Genomic DNA, 17,969 nt, shown 5'->3' with positions numbered 1-17,969 from the left:
TTGGATTTCTCAGTCTGCGCATGTGTGAAAACAGACCGTGTGGCCATAAATAACCAAGCAATGTTGCCACAAGATGCAGCAAAATGACGCTGAAATCAGCTACGCGCTTGACTAAATGAAGGATTTAAATATTCTTCATCTTCTAGATGATGTATGTTCATATTTTCAGGTAAAGTGGCACGATTAAATGTCTGTGAGTTTATTGGCTGGTTGCAAAGCAGAATCCGATTACTGTCTGACTCATGTAAACCTGGAGTTTCCCCATTATCTGATTACTCAAGTGCATATAAACTTGTTGATCGGATTACTGACAAAATCTGATTTTCTGCAGCTATTGGATTATTAAGTGCATGTAAACACACTCACTGTCATCAGATTAACTAGGACACTTGATTCACTGTGAGTGAAATGCTGTGAATGTGTTGAGCTGCTAGTGAGCAAAGAGGACTGAAAGAGGATGAGCTGTAAAAATCTTCACACATTCTCTCCACAAAGACAGCTGCATCGAGATAAAACAGAAAGCACTTTACTTTGTTGACTTGCTTGCTCACCTATTCAGATGAAAATCCAGTTTAATAATCAATGTAAATCACACACATAAGGGACCCAAAACAAAGTGGACATTGCATTTTATGGCTTTTGGCTATTGTTTTGTCAGTTACTTTAACTGCTCAAGGGCCACGAGTTCCAGTACACAGAGAGCTTTAGCTTTACTTTAAAACAAACCTTGGTCCTCAACTGAAAAACTGTCAAAAAAGCCCATATAAAGAGAAATAAGTGGAGTGGAACATCTAAACTGCCTTTAGATCACTTTACACGTGTAACTTGAGAGCATCCTTCACCTTCAGTGAAAGCAGGATGACCTTTGCAGCTGGTGAGCCAAACTGAAGAAGCAAACTGGAAAAGCTCTGTAAATGATCATCTACACTAGTTATAATCATGCTCTGTGAGACTGGTATAGTAGCAGGATTTGCACTGATTACTCTGTTCACTAAGCTTTTCCTTTGCATTACATTATTACGTTTCACGCATGGCTTCCCTGAGGGACGACATGATGAAAATCCCAAAATAAAGAACATTCAGGGCTGTAATATTATGTAATATCCATTTACATTAATAGTCAGACATGGTCTTAATGTGATTAGTGGCTTTTCCGAAGCTTGACTTTCGTTAATTGGGACACTGACTCTCATATTTCAGTAACCAGTGTGTGTGTGTGTGTGCATACACACACATTCATACAGCTGAGGAAAATGAACCAACCAAGGACTTGTGCTTGGGTCAGTGGCTCACCTGTATGGCTCCGATATTCTCCATCAGCTGGTCGGTGCTGGATGCCCCCAGCAGCACGGAGCTCACACCCTCATTCCTCAGACACCACGCTGGGAAGAGACACACACACACACACACACACACACACGCACACAAACCACAATGCAGCACAGCACAGCAAAGGAGGCAGTCAGCATCATCTCCACGCTCCCTCAGCAGATGTCTAATAAAATGCTTCTGGTTTGTTAGCTGACATGTGCAGTGATGTGTAAGGAACTAAATGTTGTAAGTCAGACGTTTTCAGGTTTTTCTTAGTTAAACGATTTAGAAAACCGGGCCTGGGCTGACAGCACCACCTGAATAAAACCTACACCATTTACAGCACATGTTCATTTACTTAGGCTACGTTCACACTGCAGATAAAAGCAACATAGACAAAATCTTTTTCTTTATATGTGACCCATTTGTTTTTGTGTGACGGTGTGAACAGTAAAACACACATAGAATCTGTTTCAGTTTCAAACTCGGAATAAATGCAACTTTTACATCAATCAAACTCAATCTTCATTAATATATCTTAATATATTGCGTGTACAGGAACAGACCTCTTACAGCAACACCACTGAAACCACAGTTACTATTCATGTATTCCGTTCTGGAGGACAGGCAGTGTCAACAAACAAGCGCAGCACTTTCTAACCAGAGAAATCAAACTAACAGCTATTCATAATCAGGGAGAAGCAAAGGAGACTCCCACAAATCAAGTGTCTTTATCCAAAGTATATAATCACCATTTCTGGCACTGTTAGCGTCTCTTTGCTAACATTCTTTTTCAAGGTACGTGATCGAAAGAGGCTGATCTTTTTCTTTCTGATCAGCTTCCAGAATTAAATCAAGCACAGAAATTCCTCCCTTCATTTTTCACTCTTTTCTGGAAACTTCGTTCAGTGTCGTTTAAGCGTCTTCAAGTTTAAATTGATGTTAGCAGGTTACACAACTCATTCTGAGTCTATGAGTTTTAAGGAAAGGTTGAGGACAGCTGTGTTTGTTGTTTGAGTGGGTCAGGTGGGTCAGTGTTCTTTACCACATGTAAATCAGTCCAGACTGATGATATAAACCACATTAAAAGGATAATGTAATATGATGTATTTGTGTAGTAGATGGGATTTGGGCCACTTTTATCTGCAGTGCTAACAGCACAGAGACTTGATGAGCACATGTCGTGCCTGTAGATGCGTATTCCTGAGTGTGAGCCAAGCATTATGCAATGTTTCTACTGCAGCACTTAAACAACTATATTCTTACATAAAGCTGTAGAGGAAACTAGTGGCAGATAACTGAAAAAGATGGATGTGGGTGGGTTTGGTGTGTGTGGGCATTACTCTATCACACACAAGTCACTTCTGAGAGCAAGTTTATTCAAGCTATACAAATAAACAGACTGATTCCATTTTAGCTCTGTCCAGTTCGTAGTCAGATGGTAGTGTATTTCGGATGCTTGCTGTTATTTTAACACTAAATTGAGGCCACGTATCTAGAAAAAGCAACTGCCTTTTTTATAACATCACTGTAGAAATATCCAGGCTTGTTTCTTATCAGTTTGTCACTCTGAGATAATGTTGAGGTTGATCTGTGGCGTGACCATTAGAAAGCCACCTGCAGTGAGCAATTGGTGGTGTAGATTGAGGTGGCAGTAGTTCTGAAAATAGCACTTTCACACACTGCAGGGTGCTCACCATGTTCACAGGCATCTTTCACTTAAAACAGCCACGGGGACTGACACGTTAAATATATGGCAAACTCGCAAACTCCAGTGTCCTACTTAATGTTCAGTGCAGTGGCCTGTGCGACTGCATCATCTACTGTATAGCCCTGGCTCAGTGCCATCCACGCTAACTTTTACTAAATCAACACTGGCACTTACTCTGACCTTCTGACATATGAATAGCCCTCAGCACTTCATCTGAAAAATACATCTTACTAAGTAACAGCCATTTGCAGCAACAGAGTCAAAGTCTCATTATAGATAACGATCAAATTACATGATGTGAAAAGGGAAAGCTCAACACAGAACTATTTCCGCATAAATGCTGTCATCAAATCAGTCACTTGGACACTCTAAACTTAACACTAACATAACCTCTCCCTGCTTATGTTCTTATGAGCAAGCTTACAAAGTATTTTGAATATGTACACATGATAATGTAGTACTTAAATTGATGTATTTCACTTGACTTGTATAGTGATACCAAAGTCAGCACAGCAGTATGGTGGCACAAATTACCACACATTTGTAGTGTAAGCCTGTAAAAATGCTTCAAAGGTGATGAATACTCTCACTCTTAGTGTTGTGTGAAATGCAAAATGTGCTTGCAGTTCTGATGTAAGTGACTTACCATTTCATTAATTTTATTTTTCACAGTGGTTGATCATGATTTTGTAATTGTGTACTATTAACAATTTATTGCTTCTTATATCGTCACTGGAGTATATAACAGCTTTATCGAACATCGCGTTTTATGTCTATATCGTGCAGCCCTAATTGCTACAATAGCCAGTTCAGTGGTACTATAGCCAGTACAGTAGTACAGTAGTATATTGGTACTCAGAGCTGGGAAACAAAGACACAAATCACCCACCATGGAAAACTGCCATCCCTCCCTTGCATGAATTGGGAGTTGTAATTACATTGGTGTAGTGGCAATATACCCACTACAATGGTATAGTGGTACGGTACCCAATACAGTGATATAGTAGTACTGTAGCCAGTACAGTAGTATAGTGGTAGCAAACTAGAACTGTGGTATAGTGGTACCATACCCAGCACAGTAGTATAGTGTTACTATACTCAGTACAGTGATATAGTGGTAGCATACTAGAACTGTGGTACAGTGTTAGCATTCCCAGTACAGTGGTATAGTGCTACTATACCCAGTAGAGAGGTATAGTGGTACTATACCCAGTACAGTGCTACAGTGGTACTGTACCCAGTACAGTGGGGTAGTGGTCGCATACTAGTATAGTATACTGTGGTATAGTGGTACTGTACCCAGCACGGTGGTATAGAAGAACCATACCCAGTACAGTGGTATAATGGTACAATAACATGTACAGTGGTTCAGTGGCACCTTACCCAATACAATGGTATACTGGTAGCATACCAGAACTGTGATACAGTGGTACCGTACCCAGTATAGTGATGTAGTGGTAGCATACCAGATCTATGGTATAGTGGTACCGTACCCAGCATAGTGGTATAGTAGTAGCATACCCAGTCAGTACAGATGTACTATTCCCAGTACAGTGGTATAGCAAGTACAGCGTTATTGTAGTACCATACTCAGTACAATGGTGTAGTGGTATAGTGGTACCGTACCCAGCATAGTGGTAGCATACCCAGTCACTACAGTGGTACTATTCCCAGTACAGTGGTATAGCAAGTACAGCGTTATTGTAGTACTATACTCAGTACAATGGTGTAGTGGCACAGTGGTATAGTGGTACCGTACCCAGTACAGTGGTATAGTAGTACCATCCTCAGTACAGTGGTATAGTTGTACCATACTCAGTACAGCAGTATAGTGGTAGTATACCTAGTACAGTGGCACAGCAAGTACAGTGTTACGGTAGTACCATACTCAGTACAGTGGTATAGTGGTAGCATACCAGTACAGTGTTATGGTAGTACCATACCTAGTACAGTGGTATAGTGGTATCATTCCAGGTATAGAACAAAAGCTTCATCACATGCCAGCAGTTCTCTCAAGCAAGACCAACATCAACACCAAAACAATACCATGTCCAACACCAGACGGACAACAAGAAGTAGACAACAAACAGACGGGATGCGGACACGGCCTGCCCTGAGCTCCAGGCAGGCAGACAGACAGACAGACAGAAAGAGAGAGAGCAGCAGAGCCGGGGCAGCATTACCGATAGCCAGCTGGGGCAGTGTGCAGCCCAGCCGCTCCGCGATGGCCTGCAGCTCTTTCAGCTTCGCCTGCTGACGCCGGCCTTCCTCACTCAGGATCTTGTCCTTCAACCACTGGTAGCCCTGTTCCAAACACACAGCACATCTGCTGAGAGAGGTTTATCTGAGTGCACAGAGACCCTAGAGGGGCTTAGCTGGGTGCCAAGACTTCATGCAAACAGTAAAACAGTTAGCAGAGTGGAATCAGCTCTTTTGAAAGCAACGTGCACAGAACTATACATGGTACGACACAAAGGCACAGCACATCACAAAGAGAGAGTGAAAGGTTTGGGTCTAATATAAGAAAAATAATATCATAGTCATTCTACTTAAAGAACATAAAAACAATACAACTAAAATGGAGATTATATGAAGGCCTTGATGTCTTCAGATCATAAACACACTCAGAGCTGTGGAAGACAAGAAGGAAACAGGCATTAGCAAGAAGACATCAGTACAAACACAGGGTGGAACAGTGGGAGTCAGCGACAGAGACAGGGCAGTCATTTCACACATGGCTGAGTGGATACCTTCAGAGAGGCACGTGAGTAAGGGGGCACTCCACTGTCGTACTTCCCTGAGATGATCCCGCAGGCAAGAGGGGACCATGTCATGGCACCCACGCCTGCAGACAAACAGATGGACATCAGCTTTTGAACTAAGCTGACCTCTGGTTGGAAACGCCATTGTTGTTTTTATAGCTTGTCAGGGCCTGAGGTTATTCATATGCCTTACATGTATTAGGCAACTATTACTATGCAAAAAGAACTTTCTAACTCTATCCTTAACTTCAGTAACCACAAATTGATAGTTGTGCAACCCCTAACACACACACACACACACACACACACACACACACACACACACCTATCTTGTGGAACAGTTCGGGCAGCTGCACCTCCACTTTCTCTCTCTGGAACATGTGGTACTCGGCCTGCTCACAGATGGGGGGGATCAGGTTAAACTGCCGGGCCACTGAGTACGCCTCCTGAGGAACACACACATCAGAGACAGTGGGAGCCCTGTTTTAATAGTGGACAGGCATCTCAGGCCATGTCCTGTGAAGAGGCAGAGGGTGCATCTTCTATTTTTAGCACAAGCTACAAATACTTTAACTAACTAAAATCATTGTGTCAGTTTTCTAAGAAAACTTATTTCAAGTCTTATTAATTTTTAATACCATTTTAAGAAATGCCAGCTGCTGTTTACAATGTGTGTAAAATTCAGGACAAGGAGACCAATGGAAAGTTTTCTTATGACTGCAGGAATATACTTGATCCTTAAAGTGCAGGCTTGATTTTAGGTTATTAATGTTACAACTTATTATTCAGTTACTACAAGGGATATGAATTTTGGCAACTTCTTTTGACGGATAACAGGCCTTTATTAGTCACTGATTAATCATTAGCTGACAAACCTAAAATCTACCATCTAAATTGCCAAGTTGTAATATATAAATTGTTTATAACAAGGCTTTATGCGTTATTGAATAAAAAAATGCTGCTAAATATCCCAGTCATTTTTGGTGAGAAATACCAACATATCCAGATGAACTCCAACATGTCTGGGTTTGGGGATGACTCTTGGCAAAAGACTCAGAGAGTCGAAAAGCATGGATTTTAATCATATCACTGTGATCTGTAGCTACTCAAAAAATAGTGTAAACCACATTTAGGATGGTTTAATCACTACTATATCTTTTTATCAAGGACTCTGGTGCTATGAGTTAAAATTAATTAAGCCAGAGAAAACCCAGAGTTGTGCCTCACTAAGTATGGCTACCAGAATAAGTTGCCCTCATGCAAACAATTCAAAAACAGTCCTCAAGTTGAAATGAAAAACTCGCCAACTCAAATATCAACTGTTTATCAGATATTAAATGAACTTTTTAACCAAAAGTATTGGTCAAATATTTATGTATTCAGTTAACACTTAATTTGTTCATTACTAACATCTGTTGTCACTATTATAAATTATTCAGTATTATTCAGTATTTACGCAGTTCTAAGAGTGAAGAGCTAAAGTGGGGGCCCACATACAGACCCCTGCAGTTTAAAGAGTACGGCAAGTCTCATAGACTCCTAAACTCACCATGATTTCCATGGGGCTCCAGCGAGATGTCCCCCAGTACATGGCCATGCCTTGGTTAATGACGTGCGTCATAGCTCGCACCGTCTCTGCCAATAAAAACAAACCATGCAATTAGAGCTGGTCACAACAAGCACTTCAACCATAAGACGAATTCACAAAAGGCAAAGGCTGCTGGGAAGGAGAGAAACAGAGCATAACCAAACAGAGGCTGAGGGAAAGAAAAGAATTTCAACCAAACTAAAACAACAACAAAACTGCAGAAATTAGATGGAAGAGGAAAGGAAAAGCAGTAGCTTTCTGAGAAACGCCTTCAGTACAAAAGGTCATTTTGTATTTATACAATCTGACAAATCATTGAAATTAGCCTGAGGGTTTTTACACACATACTGCAGGGGTCAAAGTGTGTTTCAGCAAGTGAAGAACAATTCTATGTTACACTTCACACAACGTGACAGCTCCAAAATGCTGCATTTCACTGACATTTACAAAAAGAGAGATTTTCATGGTTACATGGCTGGACTTATATTGAGTACTGACTACTTTAGTCAAAGTACATAATGTGTAATGTGTAAAGGTACAAAGTACATAATATCTGCAGAGACTCTGTCTGAAGCACCTACAGCTACATTATGTAGAAGCCAAATAAGAGGTATGCATGTACAGGTAATTCTCATGAGATCAAGCTAGTGCTATGGTGGTGAGGGATTTCATGTAAAAAAAACACACAATTTATCAATGAGTCTGATAAATTTGATGAGGTTTAACTATAGAAATTGAACTGAATTCGCATTACTGCAATTTGTTTTTAATTTCGGAAACACATACCTGTAACTGACTCTTCATGCTAAGATTTGATATTTTTAAATAGTTTGTTTTTAACATTTCTGGCCATTTGTTTAATGTGGTAATGTGCATTTATCTGGTCAGGAAAATGTTCATAAAATGTGATAAACTGTCAAATAAATTGTCATAAATGTCTGGATAATACTGCTCAAAAATCATTTACACACAATAAATAATAGAAATAATTTTAAGCCTGATCCAAATAAAATCAATGTTTTGTAAGTATAACCCATATACTGTATGTATTATTTGTAATATGCCTTTTTTAATATTTAAATAGTTTAGGATTGAGGCCATTGCCTTTTAGACTGGAATCTAAAAGGCAAAAAAGGCCAAAAGGCTGTCTGACTCAGAAGCTCAACTATAAATAATGATTTCTATCTTCTAAAATGCTCATACTATGTAAAAAGACTTCAATGCAAACAGAAGTGAAAAGCGAAATTCAGCATTCCTTCAGGGAGATTCATTTAGGTCTACAATTACTGTCAGTACAGCTTCCTATAGCCTTTGTAGTGTCCTGCACTGACAAAATGTGTGAATAGCTGCAAAAGATGCTCACTCACACATGCAAAGGTTAAAAAGCATATTCAGTAAATGCTAAGGAATGTAAATGAACATGCATGAAAGGAAGCAGACCTTGGCATCACCGCCATTACACTGTCAACAATCATCTTGCAAAAAGTGTGTCAACCGAAGCAGATCTAACAAATGGTAGCAGATACACGTGGAATAGAACAAGTAACACAGTAATGCTAGTGTGTGTGACTTCTTAAGTGTTTCAATACATCACTAACAGACAGAGGGAGACTTATTAGTAGATTAGATAGTGAGCGAGAGATAGACTGGGGAGGGAGAAAAGCCAGCACCCATATGGGAAGATGTCAATTGGGTATATGTTCCAGTGGAAAAAGGTGTATATACACAACTGAACCTCAAAGGCAAATATCAAGGGAAAAACAAATGAGTGGAAGTTTAAATATTCAAACTGAAATTAAAATGATATGCATGGATACAAGAATCAGTAAGATGCAATGACCTTCTCCCAGTTCACTTTGCAAGATGTATAGGAGAACCAAACAAATCAATCATTCTAAAGCAGACCAGTTTCTAAGGTATTTCTGGAGAAAGTCAGCATTTTATGGACATGGTCAGGTTTCTCACACCAGGAAAAAACAGGGCAAAAAGGTCACAATTCATTGCCATAAAATGCGTTTAGAGACGGGAGGTCAGAACTCTCACTGAGGGTACTGTGTACCTTCTATGATGAATGTTCTTGATTTTGAGGTGTTAAATGGATCTCCTGGTGATAAAAAACAAACAAAGGATTGTGAAAGAATTCGATAAACTTAAGAATGGAATGAACTTTTGAGGAAAAGCAGCAGTTCTGGAACAGAGCAGCTTCTGTTTTTTGGGTTCGCACAGTCATTTCTAAAGGACCTCCCACAGCAGCATCAGCCCCTGCCATCAAACCATCCTGCTATGTGTCAACTGTACACAAGACATGGCATCTCCAGAGCAGCATTTTTAAAGTGCAGTTCTCATATTACAGCGTTACTGATCACTTTAAACAAGCTTGAAATGATCTCTTTCGAAAATTAGCCAGCTTAAAAAAGAATCTGAAAATACACTGATCTGATGATAATGAATCTGTAAATAGTTTACTGTGAGAGCCATGCTGTAGCACTGTAAACATTAGAGATGGAACGATCGATTGGCTGGAACGATGTATCAGTATTGGTTGATTTTCAGCCCAAACATGCGATCGCTGATCAGCCGGTATTTTTCTAACTTAGCCAATCCTGAGAGCTGATCAGTGGCGGAAAACATATGAGCTGTATTTAAGGATTGCTGCAGCCCTCCATGAGGCTCCTTGGTCACGGGACCCTGCAGTCCCTCGTTCAAATGCTAGATGGAAATAAAGACCTTTTGACTTTTGACTACTGGACTCAAGGCCTATTTACACAGAGTCCAATTTTTATGGATAAAAAATGCTTGTCAAGTTTCGAAAATGAACACATATTAATGCCGTCTTTCACACCAAGTCAAAAACTGATGGGCTGCGATGCTGCGTACATTTTTAAGCACTGCTCTATTTTTTGCATTGTAATGATGCATTAAAATCAGGCTCCATTGTCATGGTTGCAGCCCAAACAAATGTGCATCAAGATGGTGGCAGAACTCCTGTAGCAGAGCACAAAAGCTTACATGACAAGCAAACGCTGGCTAAAGAAATGCAGAGGTTAAACAAAATAGGCTGTGAATGACGATCAGTGGGTTACAGCAACTGTATTTATGAGATCATTTGCTCCTTTTTAATGAGAGGAGCAACACGTTTAAGCAGAGCCTCCACCCCTTGTCATTTTTGTAGAATTGAATGTACCCAGTGTGTGCACCGTTTAGCTGCTGTGCTTAAAACAAAAAACTATATAGACAGAAACACGCTTCAAATAGCATCTGTTTTTTTTTCTTGTCCAAAAAATCATACTTTATGTAAATAGGCCTTAACAGTCCAGCCCTGCCCTCAATAAGGATCAGCAATCAGTATTGGCCCCATAAACACCGACCGGTCCATCTCTAGTAAACATGCCAGATTTGATCAAACAGTAGCTAAAAATTTCATAAACATGCCAAAGTCTAGAGGCCAGCAGATCATTAAGTATCCCAGTTTTGGCCACAAACACAAATTCACTATAAATAACAGCACTAGAACATGAAAAATGCAGCTTATGCACCTATGACTCCATCTGAAAGTTTTGAAAACCATCCAAAATCAGACGTGCTTTGTTTTCCTTGTGCAACTAACTAAATGTATAAATGATAACTGCCTTTAAATTCAGTCCAGTAATTCATTCAAAAGACTAATAGAGAGCATGTTACATTTATTTAATCAGTAACATACTGATTTGCAGAAAGCTAAGATTAATGATAAGATCTTCAGCTCTGTGTCAGTGTGAGGAGCACACATACATAAAGAGGGCCAGGCGGTTGGTTTGGCATTCAGTCTAATAATAAAAGCAGCCTGGTTTGTGAAGAGCCTAAGTAAGCCATTCCAGCAATGACCGAGGCAGCACTCTTAGCACGGGCACAGTATTAGCCAAGCAGGACCGCACAGCAATCCCAGCATCCTTACCTTCCATTGGTGTGTTGGGGTCTGGTCTGTTAGCGAACACTACATCAACATACTCTAACTGCAGTCTCTCCAAAGATGCCCTCAGACCTATAAAACCAAGAAAGCACAACATTTTATTCTTTATATGCAGTACTGTTAGTCTTTATTCGTACTTTTCCCAGCTGCAGTATCAACGCTGAAGTGTCTGTACATTTTTAAGTTTACAGCAGTCTAACAAATGCATGGTACAGCACTTCTTAAGGTCTAGGTATTAAATACAATGGACAGATGGTCCGTCAAGATGGAGCGAGTGCTCTTAGAACAATGACCGAACAGCGCTGTTGCAGACTGACGTGCTACGCTTTCGAATAAAGAACTTCATCACTTCATCTCACATTTCCTGACACTCTTCATTGGCACAGAAAAGACTGGTATTTTGGCAGTTGGTATTCATTTCTCTATTCAAGTATTCAGAAATTTCCTCTTTTTTTTAATTATAAAAATTACAGCCTAACATAAATGTAATCAAAGGCCTTTAGATAGAACAGTTATTGTTAACATATGGAAAATGTTAAACACAACTGCAATAAAAATTTATGCCACACATCACCTCGCCTCAGAGCACAAACTGCCCCACTTTCCACATGGCCACTGAAGCTAAAAGAGCAAAGATGCCTAAGAAATCACGTGTGGTGGCACTTTAAATTATTGGATGACAGTAAAACTGCTCAGTGCAAAATTTGAGGCATGTTTGATGAATCATCTCAAATATGTAAGTATCGTTTTCGGAGTACTGCCATGCGTCCAACTCACAGAGCATCTTTTTCTCCTTCTTTTTGTAATTAAAGAATTTTATAGCAAGTTTAAAACAGCACAAACAGCAGATCTGTTTATTGTGACGATAACACAGTCACAGGTTTTTACTGCTGTATAAGAGAAGAGTGCCCTCTACACACTACCACACCAACAAGAGCAATGTGGTTTAGAGTGTGTGATTTGACTGGATCTATCTGGAATTTACACACAAATGAATGAAAAAGTAGGCCTGACACAGATCACTACATCATCAACCAATCACAACTACTTCAACGTTGGCTTTCATGAACATATTTTTATGTGGGTCAGTTTTCATCAGTTGAAAACTGTCTGTCCTTTATTTTATTCTTTATTTGCAGAGTTACCAGACCAATACCAGACAAATGATTCATTGTGATGGACCTAATAGAAATGTAAAAACACATTAAATGAGACACATCATAGGCCTTACAAAAGGTGCTATATAAATTAAACACATTATTACTATTATTATTATTTATTATTTATTATTATTATTATTATTATTATTACCACAAGTTCTGACTTCTGACTAGGTACTAGAACACATTCAGAGGGCAGCAGTGAGGTTGAGCTGCTTCTGTTCTCAGTTAGGAGCTACTAAGTGTCAAAAGCTAACAAAAGAGCTAAATACAATGAAAAAAAAAGACCTAAAAAGTAGAACCGTGTTTCGACAGACTTAAAATGTGAGCCTAGTGCAGCTGGTATGAACTGAACCTCATTAAACTGGAAGCACATGTGTTCAAGGAAGACATCTAAAAACTTCAAATGTTACTGTTTTAAGGTTCATTTTTATAAATGGGTATTCGAGTACTCGTTCTGAACTATCAACAGGAACTCAAAGCCTGTAAAATGATCTTCAGGCCTGCTCTAGTCTTGGGTAATTGAAGCTGCTATTGTCAGGGAGCTACTGTCCTGAACAAAAGGATTTAAGTTTGTGATTTAGTTTTGTCCTAAAATACGTTAGCAGTTTTAGACTTTAACACCTAAAATAACTGACAGCTGCTTTGCTGAGTAAAAGTCTGACCATGTAGCTACTCATACAGCAGTTATGTGACTTACCTTCTATTATATGCTTTCTGGACAAGCCTCTTTCTGTTTCTGCTCTGAAAAACACACGACAGACAGACACTGATGTCAGTAAAGACGTCCTTGCTGCAGTTTGCATGTTTAACTAGTTGTGCGGTTCTAAAGCGTGTCCACTTCTCCGGAACACTGGATAATTAATCCTGACAGCAGTAAATACAGGTGAAATCCGGAGGTTAAACAGATTCTGACATGGTGTTTTTTTATCAATTATCCTTTGGTACTGATATCAGGGAAATCCTGAACACGGTGATAAAAACATTAACTGCAAACTGGAAAATGTACCTTGATGGCAAATCAAAATGATGCGCTTAAATAAAACACAAACATTCACCCAGAGCAGAGCTCCCCACTCAGCCCCTAAAGCCTACAGCAATACAGAGCTGAGTGTTTTCTCTGCTCTCACACCTGATTCAACACATCAGCTAATTCCTAAACCCTTTCAGAGATGAATCAGACCTGCTGGAGCAGGGAAAACACACAAATCTGCACAGATGAGGCAAGATATGCACCAAACACTGATCCAGAGATTAAAGCAGACCCAGAATGTTTGACATTTTGTTGCTGTGGTAAGAAAACACTGTACCTCCAAAACTGTGACTTAAAAGAGAAGAAAAGACCTGTTATTAGCTGAAATATAACTATAGAAACTTGACAGGTTTGCTTTTAAAATGTTCCACTCATCCACTCATCATGAGATGTTCACATAGTGTTCATGCTCTTCTACGTATTCAGTGCCCTCTACCAATAATGGCACCCCTTGGATCATTATCCCGCTGGAATATCCAAATTATGAGCCAGTTTAAGCTTCCTGGCTGATGCAGTCAGGTTTTGATTTTATTTCTGCTGGTGCTGGATGGAGTCTGTGATACCATGTATCGGAATAAGCTGTTCAGGGCCTTCGGAAGAAAAACAGCCCCACAGTATCACAGATCCACCACCATACTTCACAGTGGGGATGAGGTACTCTTCTGCATGGCTGTCACCTCTGGTGTTTCTTGCCAAAAACCTCTATTTTGGTCTTATCTGACCACAGAACACCGTCCCACTGAAAGTTCCAGTAACGTTTGGCAAACTGCAGGGGCTTGTTGGTCCTCCTCACTGTGTGTGGGGTCAGTAAAGACATACATCCTCCTCCTGGCAGTTTCTTAACATCTCCAGTTGTTTTAAACTTCTTCATTATTGCCCTGACAGTGGAAATGGGCATGTTTAGCTATTCTCTTGTAGCCATTTCCTGATTTGTGCGGCTCAACAACCTTTTGTCGTACATCATTGCTGTTTTCTCTGGTCTTTCTCATAACGATGAATGACTGATGGAATTTGGCCTGTGTTTCATCTCATACATATTCCCCAGTGAATCAGGAAGTCATGACTGACCAGTTTAGGAAAAATACTTATTTCATGACAAAATTTTGTTTTTTTCTTTCATCAGTCATTATACTTTTAATAACAGTTAGAATTTTGCTAATATTTTGAATAAAATGTCAAAAAAAAAAAAACAACAGGAAATTAGTAAAATTTTTACAGCTCATTTTGCTCATGATTACCAGGGGTGCCAAAACTCGTGGATGGCACTGTAGCTAATACATCCTCCAACAGCAAGAAATGGAAGAATATATTACCTCTCAAAAAAGACACCAACTTCTTGGGGTATTATAAAGGTTTAGTTGAAAATCTAGTGTTATATTTCTTCATATTGTGTTTGTTAGGCAAATGTTCAAAAAATTATTAAACCACAAAGTAGTCAAAGCACATCTGTAATTAGACATAAATGTTTTTATGGACAAAAACGTTGAAATGGAATAGGATTGATCCCTTTACGTTGTATTATAAGCAAAGAATGTTTTTTCTTGTCTTTTTTATTTATCTTTCTGGACAGTGATGGAGGATTTTTAATTTCTCATGGAAATCTATGAAAAATGATGTGAGCTGCCAGGCTGTAGGTCTGAAATAATCCACAATATAAAGAGCAGGAACTTCAAAATTGAAGTGCAATGCATAGGAACTAGGGGGGGGGCACTTCAGATTCAGTGTCTAATGTCACACTACGATTCTAACTTGTAACATAACCACAGTATGTCTGTAACATGTAGCCCTCCAGACAGATACACTGATTAGGATTTTTCTTTCTAAATTGGCCCAACAAATGTGAAATGTCAACTCATCAAAGTCTGCTGGCAGCCTCTCATCAGTGCTGGCCAAGGACCTTTAATTTAGCCCGAGTTAAAGAGCAAAGCTCCAAGGGGGGGATCAACCTGCAGCACACTCAGGAAACAATTAGAGCTGTTCTGCTGCCTGCCTGCAGAGGAGCTGCACAGGGGGTCTACAAAAGGTCCTTAACCTCCACCTCAACACAGACACAGACACACTCTTACTCACTCAGGTTTGGGGACACTTTCCTGAAATGTAATTTTTCTTACTGCAAATTCTCAATAAAATAAGAAAAGAAAAACTGAAAAAGTTTTGTTAACATCAAACTATTAACTATAAGCTATTTCTTATTATATTATTTCACAACATTCAGCTCCATGTTTCTTAGTATGAAGAGAAGGTTTGCCAAAATATCGATTTAACAGTTTTCCTTTCTAAATTATTATTTAAAAACTGAAAACTGTGTGGTCCAACAGTGGTTTAAACACCTGAACAACAAAGGGATAAAGTACTTGAGGTGTAGCATTAATCATCTGGCAGCACCCCCACAAATACTGTCACAAATGTTTGCTTTCCTTAAAATATAAATGTTTAGTAGTGAAGCATCGAATCAAAATCCTTAACTGAAGTCTACATTCAGGACACACTGGGACAAAAAACAAGAACCAAACAAAGCTGACAATGAATTAAAACAATTTATAAAACAAATGTATAAAAATTGTACGTATGAATGTATGTCAGCTACATTATTTGCTATTAAATGCAAGATTGTTGTGTTTTCAAGTGGTATCAAATCTGTAATGGAGACGCTCTTAGGTGTTGTCCTCCCTCCTGATGCTCAACGTGAACAAATATTATAAATTGTCTGATCTCCTCATTAAAAACGGGAAAATGATCCACATGGCCACACAAAGCAGATCCCCTCTGCTGCTGTTCAAACTGTCTAAACATGTCTGGCACAGGAGAATGAAAGGAAGCATTTTAACCAATATTTCTTATTTTTATTACCATTAAAGTTATTTGTACATTCGTAGATTTTGACACTTCACTGTAGACCAATTTAATCTATTTTCAGTCAAAATGTTAGACTGTTTTTGTCTTTCAGCTATTTTTGATCACTGTCGGCCAAACATTGTCAGTGCCTATAAATAAATATAAATAAATATATAAATATATAAATATAAATAAAAACACTTTGAAATGCTAGGTGTCCCCTATTGTTTGAGAAGGCAGCATAAGAGACAGAGTAAGAGACGGAAAAGTTTTGTTCAGTAGATTTAAAAGTTCACTTTATGCATTACACCTGAATTGGTTCCAATTATATACATATATATATATATATATATATATATATATATATATAGCAGCAACCTGTATCTCTCACTGCTAATCAAGCTCACTGAGCACTGATCTGAACACAGAAAGCCCTCATTAAACTGTCTCACTGACATACACACATACACACACACACACACACACACACACACACACACACACACACACACAAAGACTCACTTTCCACCCCAGTAGATCTTGGTGGTAATAACCAAACTGGAGCGCCTGTGAAAGAGAACAGAAAAACTGTGTTAGCCTGGAGTGGCAATCATCATGATAGATGGGGCATCGAGGCAATGACCAGGTCAGGCTACCGGCCAAAACTCTTGCACTCAGAAACAATTGCATTACAGCACATGATTTCATTTTGCTGAGCTAAATTATAACCTTTACAGAGAGGAGATTAAATCTGGGGTTTCAGCCCCAAAGGTTAAAACAGTTAAGCTGGCAACCTACTGCTTTATCCTCTTCAGCTTTTACATATCAAAGCTCCTTCAAGGCAGATGAATAATATCTTATCCATCTAAATGAATGGTTAAGAAAAAATGGAAATCAAAATATCAGACTTTAAATGGCTTCTTCTACTGTTTACTATGTCTGACAGTGTCAGAAACTAAAGACTGAAGTCCATTTGAGATTACTTTGGAGCACGATGCACTGAGGCAAGGTGATGATTTACGAATGCAGTTTTCATTCTTTACATCAGATGTCAGTAATACACTTCTCCGGAGCTGCACGCAGCTCTTTTACTGTCCTGTTGCGGCTCCACAGCAGAATTAGATTTTTAGGTTGAAATAAAAAATTCATCCTTTGCAGAACAATAAAGCTCTGCTGATCATTCAACACAGTTTTAACAATAAATGGTCCTAAATGCTGGAGTTAATGTTGCCTATAACTGCTAATTCATCAACTTTAACCTTGAAGGTTGGCGTGCAGACTGCTGGTCACACAGCAACACAGACAACAGTCAAAAGTCAAATATCAATAATTTGGAGACACTGGACTTATTTACATTTATAATCACACCAGCTGGCTCCCTGATACAAATCTGCAACGAGAAACTGTCGAACACTTAAAAGTCACACAGCTGAGGTCAGCTTCTCATTTACCAGCTTCTCATTCAAATTTTCCCGTTCCACCTTAAATGGTGCATGCTGCTCTTCTTAACATTCGGGTTGCCAACCCCTGCACTATATGTTAGTGGATCAGCAACTAACTGTTACTTCCTAAATGAATTATTTAGGCCATTATGATTTTGACTAATCAGGAAAATAAAAG

At 39.1% G+C, this 17,969-nt stretch overlaps 1 protein-coding gene across 5 annotated transcripts in view; it reads right to left on the bottom strand.

Annotated features, from left to right (window-relative positions):
• The window catches only part of kcnab2b (potassium voltage-gated channel, shaker-related subfamily, beta member 2 b), a 61,207-nt gene that overhangs the window by 1,016 nt on the left and 42,222 nt on the right, over nucleotides 1–17,969 (bottom strand). For 3 of the 5 annotated variants that reach the window (XM_036592092.1, XM_036592091.1, XM_036592094.1), the window contains 8 exons: nucleotides 16,872–16,916; nucleotides 13,182–13,225; nucleotides 11,307–11,393; nucleotides 7,334–7,419; nucleotides 6,110–6,230; nucleotides 5,773–5,867; nucleotides 5,206–5,326; nucleotides 1,294–1,382 (listed from right to left, as the gene is read on the bottom strand). In XM_036592092.1, the coding sequence (XP_036447985.1) occupies nucleotides 1,294–1,382; nucleotides 5,206–5,326; nucleotides 5,773–5,867; nucleotides 6,110–6,230; nucleotides 7,334–7,419; nucleotides 11,307–11,393; nucleotides 13,182–13,225; nucleotides 16,872–16,916 (688 nt within the window). Of the gene's footprint in view, nucleotides 1–1,293; nucleotides 1,383–5,205; nucleotides 5,327–5,772; nucleotides 5,868–6,109; nucleotides 6,231–7,333; nucleotides 7,420–9,431; nucleotides 9,477–11,306; nucleotides 11,394–13,181; nucleotides 13,226–16,871; nucleotides 16,917–17,969 lie in introns of all 5 variants that reach the window. The other 2 variants (XM_036592090.1, XM_036592093.1) reach the window with 1 other exon arrangement.

Source organism: Colossoma macropomum, unplaced genomic scaffold (assembly GCF_904425465.1).
Source record: "Colossoma macropomum unplaced genomic scaffold, Colossoma_macropomum, whole genome shotgun sequence".
Lineage (NCBI taxonomy): Eukaryota > Metazoa > Chordata > Actinopteri > Characiformes > Serrasalmidae > Colossoma > Colossoma macropomum.
This window is presented reverse-complemented; position numbering and strand designations above follow the sequence as displayed.